This window comes from Tupaia chinensis, unplaced genomic scaffold, assembly GCF_000334495.1.
Source record: "Tupaia chinensis unplaced genomic scaffold, TupChi_1.0 Scaffold150006_1, whole genome shotgun sequence".
NCBI classification, from domain to species: Eukaryota; Metazoa; Chordata; class Mammalia; order Scandentia; family Tupaiidae; genus Tupaia; species Tupaia belangeri.
The window spans coordinates 30832-54900 of record NW_006209847.1 but is presented as its reverse complement, the minus strand read 5'-3'; the positions used below and the strand labels follow the sequence as shown (position 1 = coordinate 54900).

Below are 24069 nucleotides of genomic sequence, written 5' to 3'. Positions count from 1 at the left end.
ATAGTTCGCCAGATTACAATACATGAATTCTGGGGGGAACACATTCAAACCATGGCATGCTCAATTTGCTTTGCTTACTCTTCTTCTGTTAAGGTCACTCTTTCAATAAATCATATAAATATGAATTCCTGACAGAACTTTGCTTTTGGGAAATTCCCACCTAGGAAACATGGCATAAGCACTATTCCTAGAAGAATGCATCCTAAATGTTGACCTTAAAACTTCTCACAAATACGTAGGCTAGATTGTGGCACAGTGACAACACAACTGATTCACATGGAGAGGCCGCAGGTTTGCATCCCAGGACCACTCTGTACATAGTGAGTCCTCATGTATATCCATGATTCTGACTGAGGCTGGGGGTGGACCACAGCATGGAGACTATAATCACTAAGACCTGGAATCAACCGAAATGTCCTAAAATAGATGATTGGTTTGAAAAAATGTGGCACATATACTCTATGGAATACTACTACTCAGACATGAAAAAATGACTCTGACATTTAATATAAAGTAGACAAATATGGAAGACTTAGTGCTAAGTGAAGCAAGTCAGACTATGAAAGATATATGGTGTATGTGCCCACTCAGTATATACTGACTGTGTGTGCTATATAGCAGAAATGGAAAGTTTGGAAGGTATAGTAATAGGATGTCAACTGTAGATATTAGAGATAGTAAGGATAGAGGTAATATGAGGGTAGGTAACAGAGGGAGGGAAAAGAACAGGGGAAGTTAACAAAAAGTACATTTAATTGACAAAAAAATGAAAAGCTATTTCTGAATATAATATACATAGTAACGTCTTTGCCTTGACTGATATGCATGGATTTGTGCTGAAAAAAAAGCAATGTTGTACACTGTAAAGATATATATGTTTAAATGTAGATTTTTTTTAAATAAGGTGCCTATCTATCTCCCACTTCTCACTCTCGCTGAAGAACTAAACAAATAAACATTAAAAATTCTCACAAACATGAGCCCAATAAAGATTAGTTTGTAATTAAAAAAAAAAAACTTGAGAAAAAATCAAGTATCATGAGTAAGAACAATTAGGAAGAAAACACAAAAAAAATCATAAAATAGAATCATCAGCAAGAAACATACACGTACACAAAATATAAAATGAGGAAACTGAAAACATGAATAAGAACAAAAAGATATCAAGAGCAAGCAGATTAGCAAAAAAAGAAAATAATTTTTAGTACCATACAATGAATGAAATTAAAACTCAATATGTGGATTAAAGAGAAGATTAGGCTCTAGGGAAGACAGAATTAATGTGGTAGAAAGAAGATCTGACTAAATCTCCTGAAATACATAGAAATGTGGTGAAAAACTAACACATACCTAATACCTAACTAGAATCCTAGTTTAATAAAGACAATGGAGGAAAAGATATATTTTAAGAGATCATGCCTAAAAACTTTTGTAGGTCATAAGCAACACCAATCCATAGACTCAGTAAGTCAAATAAATTCCAAATAGTATAAATAAAAGGAAATTCACTTCCAGATACACATAATGGCTATATAGACAGGGACTATCTACATTTGATTCCTGCTCCCAACAGTTACTAGCTAGACAATCTGGGACAGATTACTTAACTTCTCTTTGTCATAGTTTCTTATCTGCAAAAAATGCTTTTAAAGGTAGTACCTACCTCATAGATTGCTATGAAGATTAAATGAGTTGATGACCAAAACGCTTGGTGCTATTGAGTTTCTAATAGTCATTTTTATTACCTTTCTCTTAAATGTTTACCAAGTTGTTCTAAATCAGAAACTTCTCTCTCATTAATTACCTCATAATAAATACTAAGTAAATTGACTAGCCTGTGCTGCTTTTAATGAAAGCCAAGTCAAATGTCCTGGAATAGCTGAATGGTGGATTTACATAAAGGACACAGAGGCATTCCTCTACTACCCAGAAATGAGGAAAAAAATTTTTTTTTCTCTTTTGGGATGGGGAATACAAAGGGTCCAAGTCTCATCCTAACCAGTTAGAATGAAAATATATCTTTCCAAATGTCAGGTACACTTCATGTGTCACTGTGGCCTGGGATTCGTTTCTACAGAAACAGCACCCTAGTTTTTCTAGCACCTTAACAGCTTAACTTAGAGCTGTAACCATTTAGCCTTCTTGAGGAGATAAAAGGAGCTTTATTTAACCTTTTGAACCAAAGCAATTAACTACATAAATGACTATAGAGCTAATCCTTCTGGTAAAAGAATTTTTAGAAGGCAGGAGCTTTTTAACAGGAGCACTGAAAAACATAAGAAAGTTTTATTTCCCAAGGCTGGCATATACTAAATATAAATTGTTTGTTAGGGGGACCAGCAGTTAGTGTAATGGCTATGTCGCTGGACTCCCATGTAGTCAACCGCAGTTTGAGTCCCAGACCTGGTGGCTTAAACTCACACCAGGCACATGTGCGTGCGTGCCCAAGATCCCAAGAGAATAATGGAGGCGAAGGGATTGCGGCATGGCCATCCTCCCTGGGGGTGATTTCTTGCTTTCTGTCTCTGTATCTCTCTCTTTCTAGTGAGCACACTTGCCCTATAGCCAAAACCTCTCAAAAAAAAAAAAGTTTGTTATGTAAGTATAAATAAAACTTAAAATAAATTAATGAAATAAACAACAGACAGTAATGAAACACAAGAAGATATACATGAAAAGATCAAGAAAAGCAAAACTTGGTCCTTTGAAAATTAATAAAATTGACCAACCTCTAGTGAAACTACTCAAGAAAATTGATACAGCACAAACAAGCAAATACGAAGGTTGAAAAGAGGGACTACTACAGGGAACACAGGTTGTAAACAATACCTAGAATGACTTTATTAGTGCTAGCACATTGGAAAACCATTTGGCATTTTTTGGTATAATTGAAGACATGTGTGCCCCAGTGACCTAGCAACTTTGCTCCTAAGAATGTTACCTCCAGAAAACCTAGCACAGGTACACCATAGAATCATTGTTCATAATAGCAAGAAAATAGAATACTGAATATTCATGTATAAGACAATAAATACTAAATTATAGTGACCTCATATGATAAAATATGGAACAAGAGTACTAAATGAATATATTACAGCTACATACCACCAACTATAATGAATCTCACAAACATTACTGGTGGGCAAAATAGCAAATGGCAAAAAAATATATTTACGGTATAGTACAATTTATGTAAAATCTGTAGAGAGATTTTTGCTATAGGGTGCGTGCACTCACCAGAAAGAGAGAGAGAGCCAGAGAGGCAGAAAGCGAGAAATCATCCCCCATGAGGGATGGCCACGCTGCAATCCCTTCTCCTCCATTCTCCTCTCAGGATCTTGGGCTTGCACACACATGCACCTGGCATGAGTTTAAGCCACCAGGTCTGGGACTCAAACGTTGGTCGACTACATGAGAGTCCAGCAACATGGCCATTATGCCAACTGCTGGTCCCCAGTTTATGTAAATTTAAAAGAACTAAAATGAAGCAAAATGACATTTGAACATGGTAAAATTATATTTCTCAATTTGATGGTGAAGACACTCATGTTCATTTATGAATGTGAACTATAATTTACACATGCATTACACTTATTATTTTATGTGCAAAATAACTCAAAATGGCGTTCTGTATGGAAAATACAAAGGAAAGAAAGGACAAAAAGGAGGAGGAGGTAAGGAAGGGGAAACCTCTATAAAATTTTCATCAAAAATATTGGTGTCAGGATAAAAATGGAACAGCAAAACCACACAAAACTACTATAAAGCAATGAATTTGGCAATTTTAAGTAAGTTTTCTGGAACAACATACTACTTCTTATGTTTAAGAAGTATTTTCTTGGCAAGAAGTAAGAAAAGGTATTAGTTTTGGAGTCAGCCTAAAACATAACTAATCTTAAAAATTCTTAAAAGGTGCTTTAATGACGAGATGTAATATATACAGTGGGCATTATTTATGAGTGATTTTCTTAGAGACCTCATCACTTGGATTTAGAGGTGAGAAAACATCTTTATCTGGAATATTTGCTATATCAGGCTAATACTCATGATTCATATGAATTTCCTCATTTCTCTAAATTCTTCTTTTATAAGCTGGTAAGGGGCATTGGCATGACCAATGTAAGGAATAGCAAGGGATGATATGTGTTCTCTTATTAATCTCAAGGCCTGGCTCCAGCAGCTTGCAACCCTTTTTAAAGGTGTATTTAAGACTAATTTGTCTTTAGATTTGATTAATTGTTGCTGATATGGAGGCACTTGGAATGTTCTCAACATATTTTTGATTTTACACTGATAGCAATTATTAAAGACAATTTAAAGTGTGATTTGTGGTCAGCACTACAATAAATAAAAAAAGAAAATGTATACACACATATACACACAACATACAGTGTGAGTTGAAAACAGGATTTCAAAATATAAAAGAACCCTTGATAAAATACTGTCACACAAGATGTCTCTTTTAGGTTTTAAATACAGAGTAAGAAATTTCTTGTACCGACATTACTCCCTCACACCACGTTTTTCCTCTCCCTAGCGTTAATGTTCCATGTAATGCTAATTAAATACTCATGAGTAACTAATTTAAGTGTTATGGAATTCAAAGTAGTTTCCATCCCCCTTTTTCCCCAAAATAGAATAAAATTCTAGAATAAAGTGCTAGTCTCTAAACTTTATAGTGGACTGGGAATAAACTTTAAAACATATTTCACAGAAAAACCTACATTGACTTCTCGGGTTATGAATACTTGATTATGGTGAAGAAAGTTCAGAAATTGCTTCATTTTAATTCCTTCAAAATAGCAGTTATTCATTATACTGAGTCTTATGGCCAGGAAAGAGAACAGAAAAGGCATAATTTTGAGCCATCTAGCTTAACACATAAATAGAACAAATATTCTCACTTTGTTCTAGGGCAGAATCGACCCTACTGAATATTTCACTAAGAATCGTGTCCAAATGGTGATCAAAGAAGTATTCTGGCATAAAGAAACATGAACCACAAAAAGCGTCGAAAGAAAGTTTCCATTTATACACATTATTAGGATACATATCATTAAAGATGCTTTCTTTATGAGGATGACTGCAATCTCAAAACTTATCTCTTACGTGTCAACTCACTACTGTAACATCACTCTCTTAAAAGGGGAGGAAAAGGCAGAGTTACAATTCCATACTCTTTGAACACTTATACAGAAATGGCAGTAGTCCTGGAAATATGCTTTCTCTATCAAAGCCATCTTCAGGACAACTCTCAGCATTTTTACTTAAAGAGAATTGCCGGGAGGGACCCATACCTAGTAAAATTTAACAGACCAGTGAAGACAAAATGTGACAGTCTGTATTAAAGGGAGTCCTCGTCCCAGATAGCTTAGAAAGAAAACAGAGGAGCTTACCTTTATGATGGTTTGCACTGGACACGACCTTTCCCCACAAGGTTACAATAAAAATTATGATTAGCAGTTTTCCTTTTGTTGCTTTCTGTAAGTATCTCTTACTCATCCTGCAAATAAAAATAATAATAAAAATCCTAAGTTTGTGAAATCATTGCTTTTCCATTACAATTGTGCTACATTTAAAGCCTTCCATGACACCTTAACACATTTAACTCAAGAAAATTGCATTTCTTATATTGAAAATGCTGTTCACTGTACATAAACCACAAACAGAAAATTATTTTCCAAACAAAATAACTTGGTATGATGCAAAAGATAAGCTTAGTCCCGCCTCAGTCGGTCTGTATCCCTTTAGCAATAGTCTAAATCAATTAGGAAATAAGACCATTTCTCTCTCCAAATGAGAGAGCTTAACTTATTAACAAAATCCAAGGCATGGTCATTTGAATAATTTTTAAATAAGCGACTTATCATTTCACATTGTTTCTAAAGATTCCTTCTTCAATGCCAAGTCAAATATTCAGGGGAAACGGTTTAGATAAAAAAATTAAAAATGTATTCCTGCACAGAATAAAGCCACTTCAACTTTATTACTTCTAATGTGCTTTTTGAAAAAGTCACCTGCTAACATAAGTTCTTTATTGCAAGCTAACCTGACCTATCTAATACACACAACTCAGTACTGGAGGCACCAAATTGTCGGAATCTACCTTGCCTTACTTAATCAGAATTATGGAAGAAAAAATTAAAAACCCAATTGCAGAGTACCAAGTTAGCATTTTTTAATTGAGTTCATAAGTTTAGGGAAGCAAAAAATGATATCATCAAACAATAGCCACAGATAATAAAAGGTCGGCACCTGCTTTCTTCAGCACCTTATACTACCCTATTGCATTTGTTCTTCAGAGCAAATTTGGGTTATAGATATACCCATCCCCATTTCATAGACAAAGAAATTTGGAGATCTGCCTGAGGTTACATCTAATGATAGAGTAAACATTCAAACCCAGAATTGTCTAATTCTAAAATCCTTACATTAATCACTGCATTGCTAAAGGGTATGTAAAACTGAAATGAAACAGAATCCATCTGTATTTATTTATGAGGAAGATCAAATGCATGTCTGTCTCCTGGTATCTTTCAGATTCAGCTCCCTATATTGAAGTTCATTTTTGTTTGACCTACAGATTCTTGCCTGCCCTGGCTTTAATGAAACTTCTTCGGGTCACTTCCTAGCCTCGCCTGACATCCCCTCCTTATGGATTCTCTGAGCGATCCTTTCCTACACACCTACACTTTCAAAACATTCCAGTTCCAAAAAAGATGACAATGGGACAAGAAGTGATGGCTGTATAGTTGTGAAGAAAAGCCTTCTACATGGATAAATCCATGAAAAAATAGGTAATATGTATCTTATCTGGATACATATTAATATTTCATACCTTGGGAAATGAAAACATAACATAACATGAGTCACATTGTCTGGGTTTGAATCCGGGCCCCAACAACTCCTAACTATGTGACCTCTGCACAACTTTATTTTTATTGACTCTTCCGCTTCAGTTTCTCATGCAAGTTTCTGGACCTTCTCCTTCAGGCTCTTCTACTGTAAGACGGAATAATGCATGAAAAACATCTGGCCCACTGACTGGCTTGTAATAAGGGCTCAATGTTTATAATATAAGAGAATGTTAAGTCCTTGAGTACTTTGGAAGCTAGTCTCTTTCATAAGATGGTGGAAGGACTTGGAAACACTATGAACCTTAGTCTTATGCCATTTCAACGCTAATGTAAAGAGAAGAAGAGCTTGAATTTATTGGACAATTTGGGCTTAAAAACAGGCTTCCTGTTTACTGGCTACGCCTTTGAACAAATTATGTAATAACTCAGAGCATTTCCATTGTTAGTGAGATGAGGATAAGAATAATATCTACCTTATAATATCATTGGCATGAAGACTAAATGAAAAAATTCATGTAGCGTTTAACATTATCCACAGCAGATAATAAATGCTCAATAAATGCGAACCATTACTATCATTGTTCAGACGTTTTTGTGAGGCACCAGTCCCGTACAAAGTCAACACAGTATTAGAGACACATAGCAGAGTAAATTTATGAAAAAAACATAGAATTAAAGACAAGTTTATTTTGGTGCAAAATAAATTTAAAATCCATGCACAGTTTATTTTCCATAATACACATTCTCCATGAGCATTTTGAAGTCCATGGAAATTTTATATATGTAATACAAAGTTTTCACCTCTTGCTTTTAATATTCTGAGTTCAACAAATTTAAACAGATCATTTTAACAAGAGATATATTGGTAAATAAGTCTTTTCAGAAGCATTTTGAAGAAACCTTTACAGAGTAATATAATACTGACATCCTTAGGAAGCCTCTTAGAGAAATATTGATCTATAACTATAATCTGGTTTACTACTCTCTCTCTCAGTAAACCAAATGTCCATTTTAAATTCTCCCATCTCTGTTTCCTCTCAACACCTTTACTGTTTTGTTTTTTTTTTGAGAGGTTTTCGCTATAGGGCGCGTGCGCTCGCCAGACAGAGAGAGAGACATAGAGACAGAAAGCGAGAAATCACCCCCCAGGGGGGATGGTCACGCCGCAATCCCTTCTTCTCCATTCTCCTCTTGGGATCTTGGGCACACACGCACACGTGCCCGGCGTGAGTTTTAAGCCACCGGGTCCGGGACGCGAACCGCGGTCAACTACGTGGGAGTCCAGCGACATAGCCATTACGCTAACTGCTGGTTCCCCCTTCACTGTTAGTTTTAAGAGTCCCTCGTTTTTTCACATTTTTTTCAACCATCCTCCCTCTTCGTCTGCAACCAATCCCTGCAACTTTATTGTACTGCATATACTATAACAGAATGAACAGCAAAACTCATCTGACAGGAAGAGCTGATTAGCATAATTCTTGATAATAGCTTTCCCATAGCTAATGGCCTCTGCTACAAGGTCAATGACCCATCATTTCTTCCATACCACTGTGCACCCACCAAATGGGATGACAGAACTGACAGCTGGTCAAATTGATAACTAGACATATGGAAACAGAAACACCCACAAAGTCACTGGGCTGGAAAAAAAAAAAAAAAGAAAAGGAAAGAAAAGGAAAGAGAATATGGGTCAACATTTGGAAAGCTGTAATGACTGCTCTTTTCTCCCTCTCACATCACCCCAGCCCCAGTCCAGCTAATGATCATGTTTTGTCAACAATACCTCTTGAATATCTCTTAAATATATACGCATTCGGACCACCAAAATTTCTCACTAGCCACTGGACTTCCTGGGACCTATAGTACCCTTTTCTGGACCTGAAGATAGAGACTATATCTGCTTTTCTTGTTATTATATTTGCAGTATTTATTGTGTACTTGCCAACAGGAGGAGAAAGCAAGTATGTGTCATATCTTTAGGATAAAATTAGGAGAGGACGACTAGGAGAAGAGAGAGAAAGGAGAGAAGGTTGGGACAAAACAGAGCAAACTAAAAAAGAGAGAGAGAGAGATATCAAGAGAAGAAAGAAATCCATCTTGGACATGTCTTTTTCTGAATTCCAAATAGCAATCAAGTTTGAACCAAGTAAAATGGACAGGAATGATCAAAGAGTTTTGTTTGTTTGTTTGTGTTTGTTTTTTGGTTTTGTTTTTTTTTAACCAAAGGAAAAAATATATATTTATAATAGCTGAATGGTACATTTCTTCTTGATCTTGCATGAGTGTACAGGAAGGGGGAATTCTCTTCTTAATTCTATTTGCTAATCATAAAGTCTCAGTTTTAAAATTTTCTACCACAGTTTGCAATAGTCATATTCACTTGTAAAAACAGTAAAATTTGAGAAAACAAAAACTAAGAGAAAGGGAACTAGAAACTGAAGGATAAATACACACAGAAGATGAAACCTTGAAATTGCTCCCCAAGCAGCAGCAGCATCTTTCAAGGACTGCAAGGGAAACAGGATAATTGAGAAATGGCAACCTTGGCAGTGAAGGATGGTAAAGCAGAGTTGTCAAGTGCAGGGCTGGCAATTAAATCTCCCAGACTTTCTCCCAGCATTCTCTCCTGGGTTGCATGTTTCACTTAAACTCACTGAGACTTAGACTTTCGGATTATTTGAAACCCTTCCTCCCTCACTCCTGTTAAAAGTACATTTAGTTACTTAACATATACTGACTGTCCACACTCTATGGTAGAGACCGAAAGATTGGAGGGCATAAAAGCATTGAAAATAATTATGGACACTGGAAACAGTGTGGAAGGAGGGTGGGAGAAGAGTAGCGTGTAGGAAAGGAAATTAGGGGAAAAAATAGAGAGGTAAGCCATTTATGGGACACAGAAATGGCTTATTACCTGTTGATGATAGATATATAGTATTCTCAACGGGACTGGTCTGAGGTGTATTTCCTGTTGCATAAATTCTCTTTAAAGCTAAATGATGTATAGCTATTGAATGTATAATAATATTAAGAAGAAGAATACCTAATAAAGTGATTTTAAAAGAAAAAAAGTACATTTAGTTGAAAACAAGCCTGGATTTAAAAACCATTAGACATAAGCATGATCATTACCCCATAAAAGCAGAAAGTAAATTTTACTGGTTTACAACAGAGATGAGGAAGGACGAAAGGAGGGAAGCCTGGTATATAAAGGAGACAAAAGTGACGCCTCAATTCAACCACCAGGCTTCTCTCCTTGATCTTAAGACACTTTTGTGGAAATAAAGTTTATAAAAGGCAATGTATTTGAAAAAGTGTTTTAAAGTTTTTTTTTTCCTCTATTGATGTAATATTCACACAAACTTGGTGTTAACTAATTATAGTGGCAGGGACTTTATGGACTTTACAGACAAATCTAGTACAAAAATCAACCCCAGGGTCGAATGCTCCAATTAATAAGACAAAGGGATGAGAATGACCTTATACAAGGTAAATAAATCACCTACTCATTAAAATGAAAATAAAATCTTAATTTCTTACATGATCCAACATCATCTCCCCTCTCAACTTCTCTGACCTCAATTCACATCCCTATTCCCCTCCCTCTCTTTGCTCCAGCCACACTGGCCCCTCTGTCCCTTGTGCCAACCTCACTTACACCTTATACTAAATACCTGCTCAGCCTTGAAGAATAGTGTGCATACTGGTGAAGTGATAGAAGATAAAATGAGAACAGTGAGTGGGAGATAAGGAAATAAAGAGAAAACAGATAACTCTTTCAGGTAACACGCAGGCCTGGAGATGGGATGCTGCTGTGTGATACCGGAACCATGTGGGAAGCTCAGATTCAGACCCCCGATTGATCTGAACACACCAGGCACACCTACATGTGGCTATGATCTTGGCTGGTGGGAGGCTGCGGGGAGGATTACCCACTGCAAAATCCTGTTGAGTATATCTCTCTCACTCTTTGTCTCCTTCTCATCAAAGAAATAAAAGTTTAAAACAAGAAGGAAACATGCAGAGAAGGGAAGTAAAGCCAGATCAGGTGTTGAAGTTACAAGCTGATGGGAAAGAGCCAGAAGAAAGTAAGAAGCTAATGATATCAAAGTAAGGGTAAATTAGGTAGATTAACTTTCTAATGAGGTAAAGAATAGATACAATTTTTTTGTAAACCTAAAGCACTCTACAAATATAACTTATTATTGGCATTATCATTATTTCTAATGCCTGTATTTTATGTACAAATAAAATGTATCCTCTAAATTTAAATCAGTCATTGTTCTTGCTGATAAAAATTATTACAAAAATCCTAAAACTAAGATATCCAGTGACACGAGCTAGACTTCATTGTTATTCAATGATAATATCTAACCTGGCTAGCATTTCATGATAAATACTATGACTATATCTAACATACCCAACTTATTACTGCAATAGCAATTGTCCTTAAAGGTAGATATTGATCTCAGAATTGAGATTAGATTAGCTAGATAGCTAGCTATACATGGCATAAAAATTAAATATATAGAGATGCATATTAAAGTACAGGGGGCCAGCCTATGGCATATGGCTAACATGGCTGAATATAGGCCATAGCACCAACTGTGAATTTCAAATCCCTGACCCAGTGGCCTTAAAAATACACTGGGTGTATGTGTGTGCATGCTCAAAATTCCAAAAGGAGAAAGAAGTGGAGGGGAAGGGATTGTGGTGTGACCATTTCCCATGAGGACACTTTCTCACTTCTCTTTTTATGTCTCTATCTCCCTAGTGAGCACATGCACCCTCTAGCAAAAAAAAAAAAAAAAATTAAAGTACAAGAGACTCATATATGTATGTGTTTTATATAAATAATAATACGGTAACAAATTTATGGTATAATCATAAATGTACCACTGCAGTGGTTAGTGCTGCACAGAGGAAGCCAAATCCCACATGGTTGACAAGGGTTTGAGTCCCAGCCTTGTCACGCCATAGAAAACATGTCCACAATTCTAATGGGATGGAAACTGGGGACAAAAGATTGTGACATGACCAGACTCCTTTAGGGAATATTTTCTCTTTATCTCTCTGACTTATCCACAAAAACACATACACACACACCCTCTAGTATAATGGGGTTGGCAGGTGGTGTGGCAGATAAGGTGTTGAACTCCCATATGGCCATCAACAGTTCAAGTCCTGGACCAGTGGCTTGAAAATCACATTGGGCATATGTGCACATATGTCCACAATCCCAGGAGGAGAATGGAGGGAAAGGAATTGTGGTGCGGCCATCACCCATAGGAGATAATTTCTCATTTTCCCGCTCTCTGTCTCTGTACAATAAGCACACACACTTGATGACAAAAGCAACAACAGAAGGATGTAATCATGTAACGCTATTAATAATGATATGTTTGGGACCAGCAGTTAGTGTAATGGCTATGTCGCTGGACTCCCACGTAGTCAACCACGGTTCATGTCCTGGACCCGGTGACTTAAAACTCACATGGGGCGCATGTGCGTGCGTGCCCAAGATCCCGAGAGGAGACTGGAGAAACAGGGATTGCGGCGTGGCCATCCCCCCTGGGGGGTGATTTCTCGCTTTCTGTTTCTCTGTCTTTCTCTGTCTGTCTGGCAAGCACATGCACCCTATAGCAAAAACCTCTCCAAAAAAAAATAATAATGATATGTTTTACGTTTATCACCCAGAAGCTGAGGTGGTCAATTCTAACCATTTTTTTTATTGCTTTTAATTTTGTTTTAATTTTGCATCAAATATTCAATATTATCGTATTATAATATTTCACACAACACTTATCAGGCACTTTATTTAAATCTGAATCTCCTAGTTAATGAACTAGTATCTAGATTTTCTATCCTGTAAATTATCATCAAAAGTTTATGGAGTTACATTTTCATTGCCAGTCATAAAGATTGTATTTTTCATGAAGGTTGTAACCTATGAAGGTTGTATTTTTCTAGGTAATTTCAAAACAAAGACATTGGAATCAGATCATTTTCTCAATTTTTTCTGAATCAGAATAATTACTTATAAGTGTTCATTATATATATATATATGTATATATATATATATACACACCAGTGTTTTGCAATGAATTTACCTTTTCAATTCTATTCAGTAAAGATGCCAACCTTGGAGATTTGGCCAAGAAAGGTCTCTTGGTTTCTAAGGATCACCTGGCAACAAATGCAAACCTCATTGAAGAACCACAATCATTTGATTCCTTAACCTAAATTTCAAACATCCATTCATTTCCCCACAATACTGCAATTTAGGTGGGCACAAAAACCCAGAAGCACTATTGCTTTATGCCTAGCAGTGTATAGCCAAATTGTCAGATTTGTGCAAATGCCTTTACCACTCACACACTAAAATTATACAGAATAGAAAGGTATTAGAACTAAATTATTTGTTCTCCTCTGCTCTATATAAAATGAGAATGTCACCTATTTTCTCAAATAGAAATGTCATGCAAATAAACAAGAAATAATAAGATGGTTTGAACTTAAAAGAGAGATATATGATAAATCAGAGGTCTTACTATTTTTTCAAAGGTCCTTCTCTCACAGCATGGGAGAGAAGTACCAGTCAGAAAGTAGCAGCTGGAGCGTGATCCTGGGTTTCAACACATATTAGTAGTTCAATGAATTTGTCAAGTTTACTTTCAATCTCAACGCTCTCCCATGGAATTCATATTGGTGGAATTGTTGTATGGAAATATACAACATATATAATGCATATACACAGAGGCAGTCATAAAGCAGACACTCAGCAAACTGTAGCTTATGACGTTTAAATTTTTTTTGAAAAAGAAGGATGGAGAAAAAAAGAGAGAAACATGTACTCTCAACAGGGAATTCATGCCGTGATCCTCCCCTCAGCCCTGCAGCCAGCCAGAATCATGGACGAACCCAAGGGTAAACCCAGTGAGTTCAGTAGGTTTGGGCGGCCTTCCCGGTATCACACAGCAGTGTCCCTACCACATACACCACCACATGGGGGCCATTATGTCTTATTAACAATAACTGGAACACAATCTCCTGACTGGGAATGAGTGGAAAATAAAAACTCTTTGAGGAACAAATACTAAAGCTCAATATGAGCTTCAGAGAAATGAAGTTGCCTTTTAGGCATTTAACCCAAGTTAATAGAACTAAAAAGGAAGATGAAGCAATGAGCTAAATTCAGAAGCAGGGCTAACAAACATTCAGTGTTTTCTGATGGCTCTGAAAAATGAATATGGATACTGGGATATCAGAGAATGGACATCACACTTACAAATGTGAGAATTTCACATTAAGTATAGGATAAATGCCTGTAGAGATATATAGAGCACAACATGCTAAGTAAGGTTATTAATATCACTTGTAATATTTGTCATTTTATGATTTTTTAGTTTCAAATGTATAGGCTCATTTGATATCGCATTGAAACCTTATGTTAATTCTCTGAGTCAAGCTCTGCAGGTATGAGTATCCCTAGGTAACATAACTGAAAGAGTCATTGGAAGACAGTAAGTGGTCACTACTATAAGTCTTGAATCCAGATCTCCTGTCCATTGCCTCAGTCCTCCTTCAAAGACTAAACGATGCTCCCCACACTCTGTAAGGAGTTCTAATGGCACATGTTGCTTTTGAGGCAGGTGTGCAATAAAGAAAAGTCTACAATAAAGTGCTAGCTCTCAGTTACCTAGAAAATGATCAAAGAAAATCACCTCATTGTCATGAGACTGGATAAAGTACCAGTATATTCCATTACTGTGCCCTCTGGGACTATAAAATGATCAAGCTTTAAATGGTGCACCATTTATCATTTATACACACTGCATGGTCTGATGAACAGTGAGTTAAAACTTTCAAAACGAAGTGCTCTGTGTCTACCAGACATCAGTCTAACGGAATTGCGACACCAGAAGTGGCAAGCTTAGGTGGAGTGGCCAGGTAAAAATGCAAGATGCCAATTTAAATGGAAAAGTATGTGAGATTCACATTTAACTCATTATTCTATAATTTTATAGCCATATCTACCAACTCTATCCTAGCTTTCAACTACATTATTTTAAGCAAGAAATTAACGTTGATTTCTATATGGAAACACACTTGTTTAAAAATAAAGTTTAAAATTTCACAGTGGATGGCAAGAACTAAAATAGCAAAATTTTCATTTGTTCTTGATTGGCCATTTTCTGCATACAGACCCAAGAAGAAATGGCTAAAAACTACTTCTTCAATTTGGCTTCAGTTCTGCTGGCCAATTGAAAAAATCCTGATTGTTTATTCTGGCTGAAAATATAGGAAATTTGGTCTAATATGGCCATTAAAAGCATGTGGCTTAAAATCAGAGGTCTGAGACTTGGCTACCTACCAGTTTTTTGAGATACACTATTCAATTTCACAAGGCCTTAGTTTTCTGTTCTGTACTATTATCCAGATATTACAGATGTTAGGATAGTAGATGAGTCAGTTTACATAAAGTATTAAACACAGATCCTGACACACAGTAAGAAATCTATAAACATTAGCTATGATACAGTCATTTAAAATTCTCCTATGATTCACTTCTTCATTCAGGAAGGAATAACTAGTTGATTGATTTCCATGTATGTCTTACAGGCACCACAAAGCATCAAGAAGACAGCATTAAGTGTACGTCCTTCATTCTTAACAAGCCCTGTTGAGGCATGTTACTACTTTCCAGTGGCTGTAAGTGCTTTGTGGACAGTGTATCTGTAAGAGCTATATTTCATATCTTTCTACTTCATAATATTATCCCTAAACGATATTTTTATGCCTCTACATTTTTGTATTCAGTGCCTCATCCTTACTATTTGTTTATTGATATTTTTCTTTTTAATTATGAGCTATTACTACCAGGATCTAAATCAGTTCTATTCACAGGGAAAAAATAACAAAAAGCATTGTATTTATATGACATAGTATGACCAAAAACGGGATTTCATACTGAACCTTTATAACAAGAAATAAATGACAACAAAAAATAACTCACCAGCAAAGTTAAGTCTGAGCTAAAATTTAAAATGATTTAAAGTTCTTTAATGGGAAACAAATTCAGCTTACACAATTATATTTAAAATGTATACCTACTGCCAAATCTTGACAATGTTTGCAAAGGAGGGCTGGATAATTGAAATCTACTCACCATAAAACCATTTTCATTTTGATCTCCTCTCTTACAAGAATTTCCAGCAAAGTGCCAACAATTGGAAAAATCCAGATTTACCTCCTCTTGGCCTCTTACTGCAATGACATTATGTCACAATATGGCTAGAAACAGGTGGTAGGAGACAGGCAGACACTTTATGATGTAGACAATTCACAAAGCATCTACTCCTGAATGATACAGAGATAGCTACATTGAACAACTGTTACGTAGAGCATCATTAAATAGAACAAACATAAACTTTCAATTCTATTTGACCATTTATAGATGGCTAACTCACAAACCTAGTATTTAATTTTGAGATAATGTATGGTGAAAAAGAGAAATAGCAGGTCTGTAGGTGGTATGGTGGTTAAAGTACTGGACTCCCACATGGCCAACCCCAGTTTTAGTCCCAGACTTGGTGGCTTGAAAATCATGCTGGGCATGTGTGCATGCATGCCCAAAATCCCAGGAGGAGAATACGGGAGAAGGGATTGCAGTGTGGTCACCCTCACTAGAGTATGAATCTTACTTCTCCTCTCACTGTCTCTCTCTCTCTCTTTTTGGCAAGCACACATACCCTATGCCAAAAACCTGAAAGAAAAAAAAAGAGAGAGAGAGAGCTCCACACGAATGTCCAAGTTTCATATACAGTGCTCATAAAAAAATTTTCTTTCTTTTTTAATAAGACTTTATAGTTATTAATACAAATAAACTATGGCAAAGGAATCTGTTATAAATATTTCTCCACTCTATCACCACTGGGAGTACTGGGAGTAGTTCAGTATTTGTATTGTTTTTGCTCTGGGGTACCTGGGGAAATGAGGCCACAAACAGAATCCACTCCACCTAAGCTCCCTCTCCTTCGTGCTAGTGTAAGAGTGAAAGAATGAGTGAAGAAAATGCAAAAAATTAATCTTTAGGAGTTCTTTGTTAGGATAAAGTCTGCAGTCCAAGGACATTTATTCCCACTGTGGCTATAGCCATAGAAATGTTGGATTCTTCTCTTTGTGTTTTTAGCCATCCAGTATGACCAAAGTACCAACAAACACTAGCTGGTTAACAGCACACATTCGAGAGAGAAAAACACTTTTACTACAACCATTGCAACATGAAACCTCCTGTCAGCATAGAACCTTTTGATAAGCAAACTCAAAATTGCATGTCTGAAAACCTTCCCTTATACAAACATCCCCCTATGCAGCAACATTAACACATCTCAGTGTGATTATCAAAAATGATAAAAGCAGGATCCAGACAGTGGCACAGTGGCAACACATGGCCTGGGAGACCGATCCACATGGCAAGTTCTGGGTTCATACTTGGAGATCGCTCTGAGTATGCCAGGTACACATATGCTCTGAGACTGTTAGATAGGGCGTGGATTGTAGAGTCAAGACTGTTGAGGAGAGCCGTTTCTCTCTCTCTATCTTTGTCTCTTACTCATAGAAGAAATAAATAAGCTTATAAAAAATGATAAAAGCGAACAAAGCATGACAAAGACAGTGACAACTATGTGTAGAAATGCATGACAGTCTATGTCCTCGAAAGAAATCAGCAGCAAAGGGTTCAAAAGAAGCTGTTTAATCAAGTTCACCAGGTTCACACTTTAAGAGGAATAGTTTAAGCAATATTTTTGGACAACTATGTATACTGGCTTTAAATCCTGAGCACAGTAACTTCACAAAGCACAGTGAAAGAGAGTGACACTGAAACCTGTGCACTTCTATAAGTGCATTTTTGTATGTAGTCCTTGTACGGGTTCAATATTTATACGTAACTTCATATATCTTATGAACTGTCTTTGAGGGAAGCGTTGAACATTATCTGATTTTAATATAGCAAAGCACTACACTCAGCTCTCAGTTAATAGTGCAAGCAACTGAGACTTTAACTGATTAAGAATCAATGCAGTTATATGTATCTCAATGTATTTTATAACTTCATTTTGTAAACCTCAAATATACACAACAAAATTTATTTTTTTAAAAAAGCAGCAACTGACAGGTGCTATAAGCTACAGCCTACAGGAAGACATAAAATATATTGTTTTCTGATTTGTTTCTTTTGCAACAAGATTTGAGCCCCCTTTTTAAATATCACTTTTTTTTTACCCTCTCCAATATCTTGGACTTCCCTCTCTGAATAAAATCGATTGCATAATGTACACTAACTCTACCTTCTCTGGCTGTCCACTACATCTGGCCATCAACTACATCTGGCCACCTCCAACATTTTCCTTAGGGATGAATTTTGTTTCATTTCTGACAAGATGTAATTACACTACAAAGCAGCAGTCAAATGGTTAAATGTGCAATCTTGAGAAATTTTCCCAATGGTGTGATTTATTAGATTGTGAAATTATGTCTCAAGGTGATAGTAGAAGTCTATTACCTGAGTCCATTTTAGAAAAATGCTCCAAAACACCCTGGGTAGAAGAAAGTCCTGTGTAAGAGGAGTATACAGGACAAGTGCAAACTACTGTCATTGTCATTTCATATTTGCTGAAAACCTACCGACCTTATTTCCTCCTCCCAACTGATATCCTCGTACTTCAATTGTTGGAAACAAGAATTCAAGACACATCAGGTAGAATATTACACAAAACAATTGTGGCAGATACCACTCCAGTTCAGCAACAATTTAACCAGTACTCCCTGAGCTAACACTTTTCTTGCCAAGTGCAATGGATATGAAAGTACTTTGTAAACGATAAAGGATTAGATTTACTTACAAAACATATTAAAATAAGCGATATGGAGAATGGATAAACAGTTTGTGATACATACAAAGAAATATAATTTAGCCTTAAAAAATGAAATTTGTATCCACACTACAGCATAAATAAACTGTGAAAACATGCTAAAGTGAAATAAGCCAGTCACAAAAGTACAAATATTGTATGATTCCTCTTACATGCAATAATTCTAACAGGTAAGTTCATGGAGACAGAAAGTAAAATAGAGGTTACCAGATGCTGGAGAAAGGGAAAATGAACCACGATTGTTTAATGGGTATAGTATTTCTGTATGGGATAACCAAAATGTGAATAATGGTAATGGTTTCACAACATCATAAATATAAATAATTCTACTAAATTGTACATTTAGAAGTAGTAAAGATGGTGAATTTTATATATATTAAAATTAAGGGGAAAAGATAGCATATTAAAAATAAGGGGAAAAAGATAACACAGGAAGAATCATAAGGAAAACATCTACTCATTGGCTCACTATAAAATGTACATTTTTTGAACTGGTACTGAACAGTTTTTGAAATGATAAGTGCTCGTTCTTGGATAATTTGTTTATTCTCTCTCTCTTTCTCTCACCCTACTAGAAGGTAAACCACTATAAGAGCAAAAACCTAAGCCTTCCACTTGACTACTTTCTCTCCAGCACATATAATGCTTTTCACAGAGTAGGTACAGAATAAGTATGCATGGATCAAATGAATTAACAAATGGAAGAAATACTACATGAGAGGACTTCAAATATTTATGAAAAAAGAATTAAAATATGAGCTTATTTCAGTGAAAAAATTTAATGCCATGCATAGTTTTTTCATAATACTCATTGTATATTCTACCATTTTGAGACCCTTTGTATTTGTCCTTTCTGTTTTGAGTTTGATTACACTGCATGATTACATACATTTCCTTACATGTGAGAACATCTAATGTCCACACCCCTTGTAGGCAGTAGGGCACTTTTAAAAGTTATTTATATTGCATGTAAGTCCTGTGTCTGAAACCAGGTTCCAAGCTCCTTGAATCTGCTATATGCTATAGCTCTATTTTCCCACAAAGCATTTTACTATTGCACAGTCCATATGGCACACAAAGAGTTTTCACATTCATGACAACATTTGATACACATGAACAGAAGGCTGGCAGATAGAATCATCCCCCTTGCAGAGACAGGATCCAAGTTCACTGGAAGTGAAGTGATTTGTTTAAGGTCAAAGTAAGTGGCAGAACAAGAACTCAAAACCAGGTCTTCCTCCCCAGTCCTCAAATTCCTTCCAGGAAAAGCTTAATAATGAAAACAATGATCCCAATATCATATTTCCCACAGTGGAAAGTAAAATCTTTTAAAATCATTCTTACTAACTTTTTTCTAGGTTTACTAAAAAAGATAAGTTGGCCATTTTTTTTTCACTGTTCACAAAGAGGTAAATTATATATGAGAACTAGATTTAGTTCATGTTTGCCAATATAATATTATATAGAGAGACAAAACTGTCTAGAAATAGATGATGCGGCCACTGGGGACCTGGCAGGTAGGAGGGAGAATGAGGACTCAGTCTCACCGTCCAATTCACCTCCAGACACCGCTCAGCATCAGCCCCTTGGTAGCATAAGAGAGTGATTGCCCCTTGTGAACACACTCTTTTGCTTTCCATGAAGAGCCAGAAATCCAGAATCATATCTGAAACCTCTCAACTTTTAAATGCTCGCAATTAATCCCATTTTTAAGAACACTGCATGTCAATTACAGCCTGTGGGCATATAACGTGGGGACTCGGATCTAGCTGTCATATTTCTGGTATGTTTTAGAACAGACAGCACTTTCTAATCAAGGGCTGTGTATATTTTGACTTGGATGAGAAAAAGGAAAAACAAACACAGAAAGAGCAGATAAAACCAAATCTTAAGCAAACTGATTATCTTCCCTGTGTTTCTTGTCTACCCCATTAATAACTGTGCCCAGACCTACAGACTTTAAATGATTGATGTTACATCAAATAATTATGCATATAGGAATATCTTAATGTCTTTAGATTCAAAGACAACTAGTGTACAAATGCAACTTATAGCTACATTTGCCTTCCATGAGAGAATCTAGAGGCTAAAAACAGAGCGTTCATTCTCGTAAGGATGAGGTCTGATGTTTCCACTCTATAGTTTAGCAGTAGCACATAAAGATTATAATTGAGAATGAAAGAAAGAAAAGGACCTACTGAAAAACAGATGTCTGGAGCTAGAAGTAGCAATCACAGCATCTGCACTTTGGCGTCGGGTAGAAAACACTGGAGGAAAACAATAAAGTACAAGGTATAAAAATACCAGTCAGCTGGTTCTTTTCAGCTGGTGGGAACAAAAACTAAATAGTACAAAAGGATGCTTAGAAGACTTTGGTAAAAGTTTGAAGCCTTAAATAGCTTATGGTTCAGATAAGCTTGAAAATGGAGGCAAAAAAGTAAAAAGAGAATAAAAAGACTGTACTTAGTTTTCTTCCTAGTGTAAGGCTTAAATGACAATTAAGAATTGGCTCAAATTCAGTCTTCCACCCAGCTCAGTAACATTGCCTCCTTGGTCAAATCATCTTTCAGGTGCCAAACACTCCAATTATTACATATAATATTCCAGGAAGCTGCCTAACATGATTGTTCTGTCCAGCCTTCTATTCTATTCTTATCCACTCTACCTACTATGTGATAACACAGAAAGAACACAGTATTTAGAGTGAGAATATTTGCAATCAAGACTGGATCGCCTGTTAACAGTTTAGGTATATAATTTCTGGAGTCATTTAATCTCTCTTTGCCTCAGTTGATTATTTTATTAAATAAAGGTAATATTACTTGCCTAAACTACTTCAGGACTGTGATTAGAATCAAAGAAGAAAACATATGTGAAAGTGTTTTATAAGTTATAATCCTAATACTCTATTATATTTTTTAAAAGGTTCATTATCCAATGTAACTACAGCCTCAATGATCACTCAACAAATATTATTAAACATCTATTTTTTTTCTTTTTTTGGAGAGGTTTTTGCTATAGGGCGCATGCGCTTGCCAGAAAGAGAGATAGAAAGCAAGAAATCAGCCCCCAGGGGGGATGGCCACGCCACAATCTCTTCTCCTCCTATCTCCTCTTGGGATCTTGGGCACACATGCACACACACCCGGCGTGAGTTTAAGCCGCCGGGTCCGGGACTTGAACTGCAGTCAACTACATGGGAGTCCAGTGACATAGTCATTACGCCAACTGCTGGTCCCTTATTAAACATCTATTATTACTCTAAGTACCGGTGCCATAGCTGTGAATAAAATGGGCAAGATCTCTGCCCATATGAGACCTATACTCTGATTTTTAAATGTTGTCAGTTCTTGATTTGAGGTTTGAAGGTAACATAGTAAACAATTTAATTAATGTTTCAGCTAGTAAATATAAGTTTGGCATAATGTATGATTTGTTTTCTAGTAATTTCTATAAAGGAAAGAATATAAAGGCATATCTTAATTAAATTCAAAAAAACAGCCTGCAATCACACAAATTATTGTTACTGCACATGTGTCCTTGGAACATAATATTATTAAACAGTCACCACAGACACACTTATCAGGTTAATTTAATAGAAATGTAGGTACTTACTCAAAGTTTCACCTGGGAAATACCATGTATTTACCCAAAATATCAATGATTAAATGCTTATTTTATGCAAGACTCTATGGTGGGCCTCGTGAGGTATACCAAGATCAACAAGACTCAATTCCTTCCTTCTAAGGATGCATAATAGAGGATTAAAAGTAAGATTTGTGAAATCATGTAAGTAATGACGCTTGGAATACTGAATGAAGGAGTAAAATGGATTAGAAAGAAAATACAAGCTTAGGCAAAGGGGTATCTTTGTGAAATCCTAGCAAAACACATAAAGTATAAGCCAGTAGTAAAATTTCTAGTTTGAGTCTTTTTTTTAATATGCCAAAGGACATGTGTGCTCACCAATCTCTTCTCCTCCGTTTCCCTATTCTGTTAAAATTTGGGGCATGCATACACATATGCCTGGTGTATTTTTCAGGGATTCAAATTATGATCAGCCATGGGAGATCTGGCTACCTTAACTACTAGGTTACAGGGCTGGCCCTTCAAGCTTGATTCCAATTGTATATTCAACGAAGTGGTCATATGAAGAACATTAATCAAGTTTCCTATTTACAAAATAAAAAATAAAACACTACCAACTCTCTGACCTTTTGAAATCCTTTTGGAAAAACTCAGGATACAGTAAATGGATTATCTGAGAATTAGTTACTCCACTGTTTTGGTTGTCACATTAAATAACAAATGTGAAGCAACCTTGCTACTCCTGATACTATGTAGGTCCTCAATAAATGTTCAGCCAAAGTCTGAAGCAGAAAGTAATTGAAATAAACCTTTAAATATGGTTAAGATGCTACATGCAGAAGATGTAAGCCTATGTATGTAAAGTCTATGCAAACCCTTTTCATCATTTGATTATTAAATATTCTCAAAGAGAAGCACTCAGTAAGCTCTTTGGGTAGTTCACTATTAGCACATATGACATTATTGCTATTTCCAATTAATATAAATAGGAAACACCTGCAGATTTGCAGTGGCAAAGATTTGTAGTACACTCCATTCTTGTAGCACACTTGTAGATGCCCCTTAACATTAGACACATTCTATTTTTCAAAATTTGCCTTTAATCAAAATATCTTAAAATGTTGAGCAGCTAAATGGAAAGACTTTTATCAGTACAAAGTTTATTATTTTTTCATAAAGACTTTACTGCAATATCCATGAATTATTATGATATGCCATAGAAATACAAAAGAAAACATAACAACAGGTTCTCTAGGTTACCAACATGCATTGTGTCTTATAACTACCATTCAATATATCTATATGATGAGGAGGAGATTATAAAAGCAATGTAGAATAATTTGAGTGAGAGAGGAAAAAAGAAGCTCACAGATAATTAATATCTAAGCTGAATAATATAAGCAAAACAAAAACATTTCAAACATGTTGCCCTGCCTCCTATGAGTTTTCTGCTTCCTTCCATTATTAACATTTGGCTATATTTTCTTTACTGAAAAAATAAAACAGCAATTGCTAAATAGGATTATACATTTTTACTGTAGGACACATCTAAAATTATATTTTTTGCTTATATGAGTTTCTTTTGAATGGATAAAATGCTTTTATAGTCATTATCCAACACAGTGAGTAAGATGCTATTAACTGAATAGAAATAAGAAAAGTGAGGCTCAGAAAGGTTAAGTGGCTTG

At 35.9% G+C, this 24069-nt stretch overlaps 1 protein-coding gene across 1 annotated transcript in view; it reads right to left on the bottom strand.

The window, feature by feature from the left end:
- TAFA2 (TAFA chemokine like family member 2) overlaps positions 1–24069 on the bottom strand; it is a 154750-nt gene that overhangs the window by 110300 nt on the left and 20381 nt on the right. The window contains exon 2 of the mRNA XM_006171917.2: positions 5397–5503. Within this exon, the coding sequence (XP_006171979.1) occupies positions 5397–5503 (107 nt within the window). The remainder of the gene's footprint in view (positions 1–5396; positions 5504–24069) is intronic.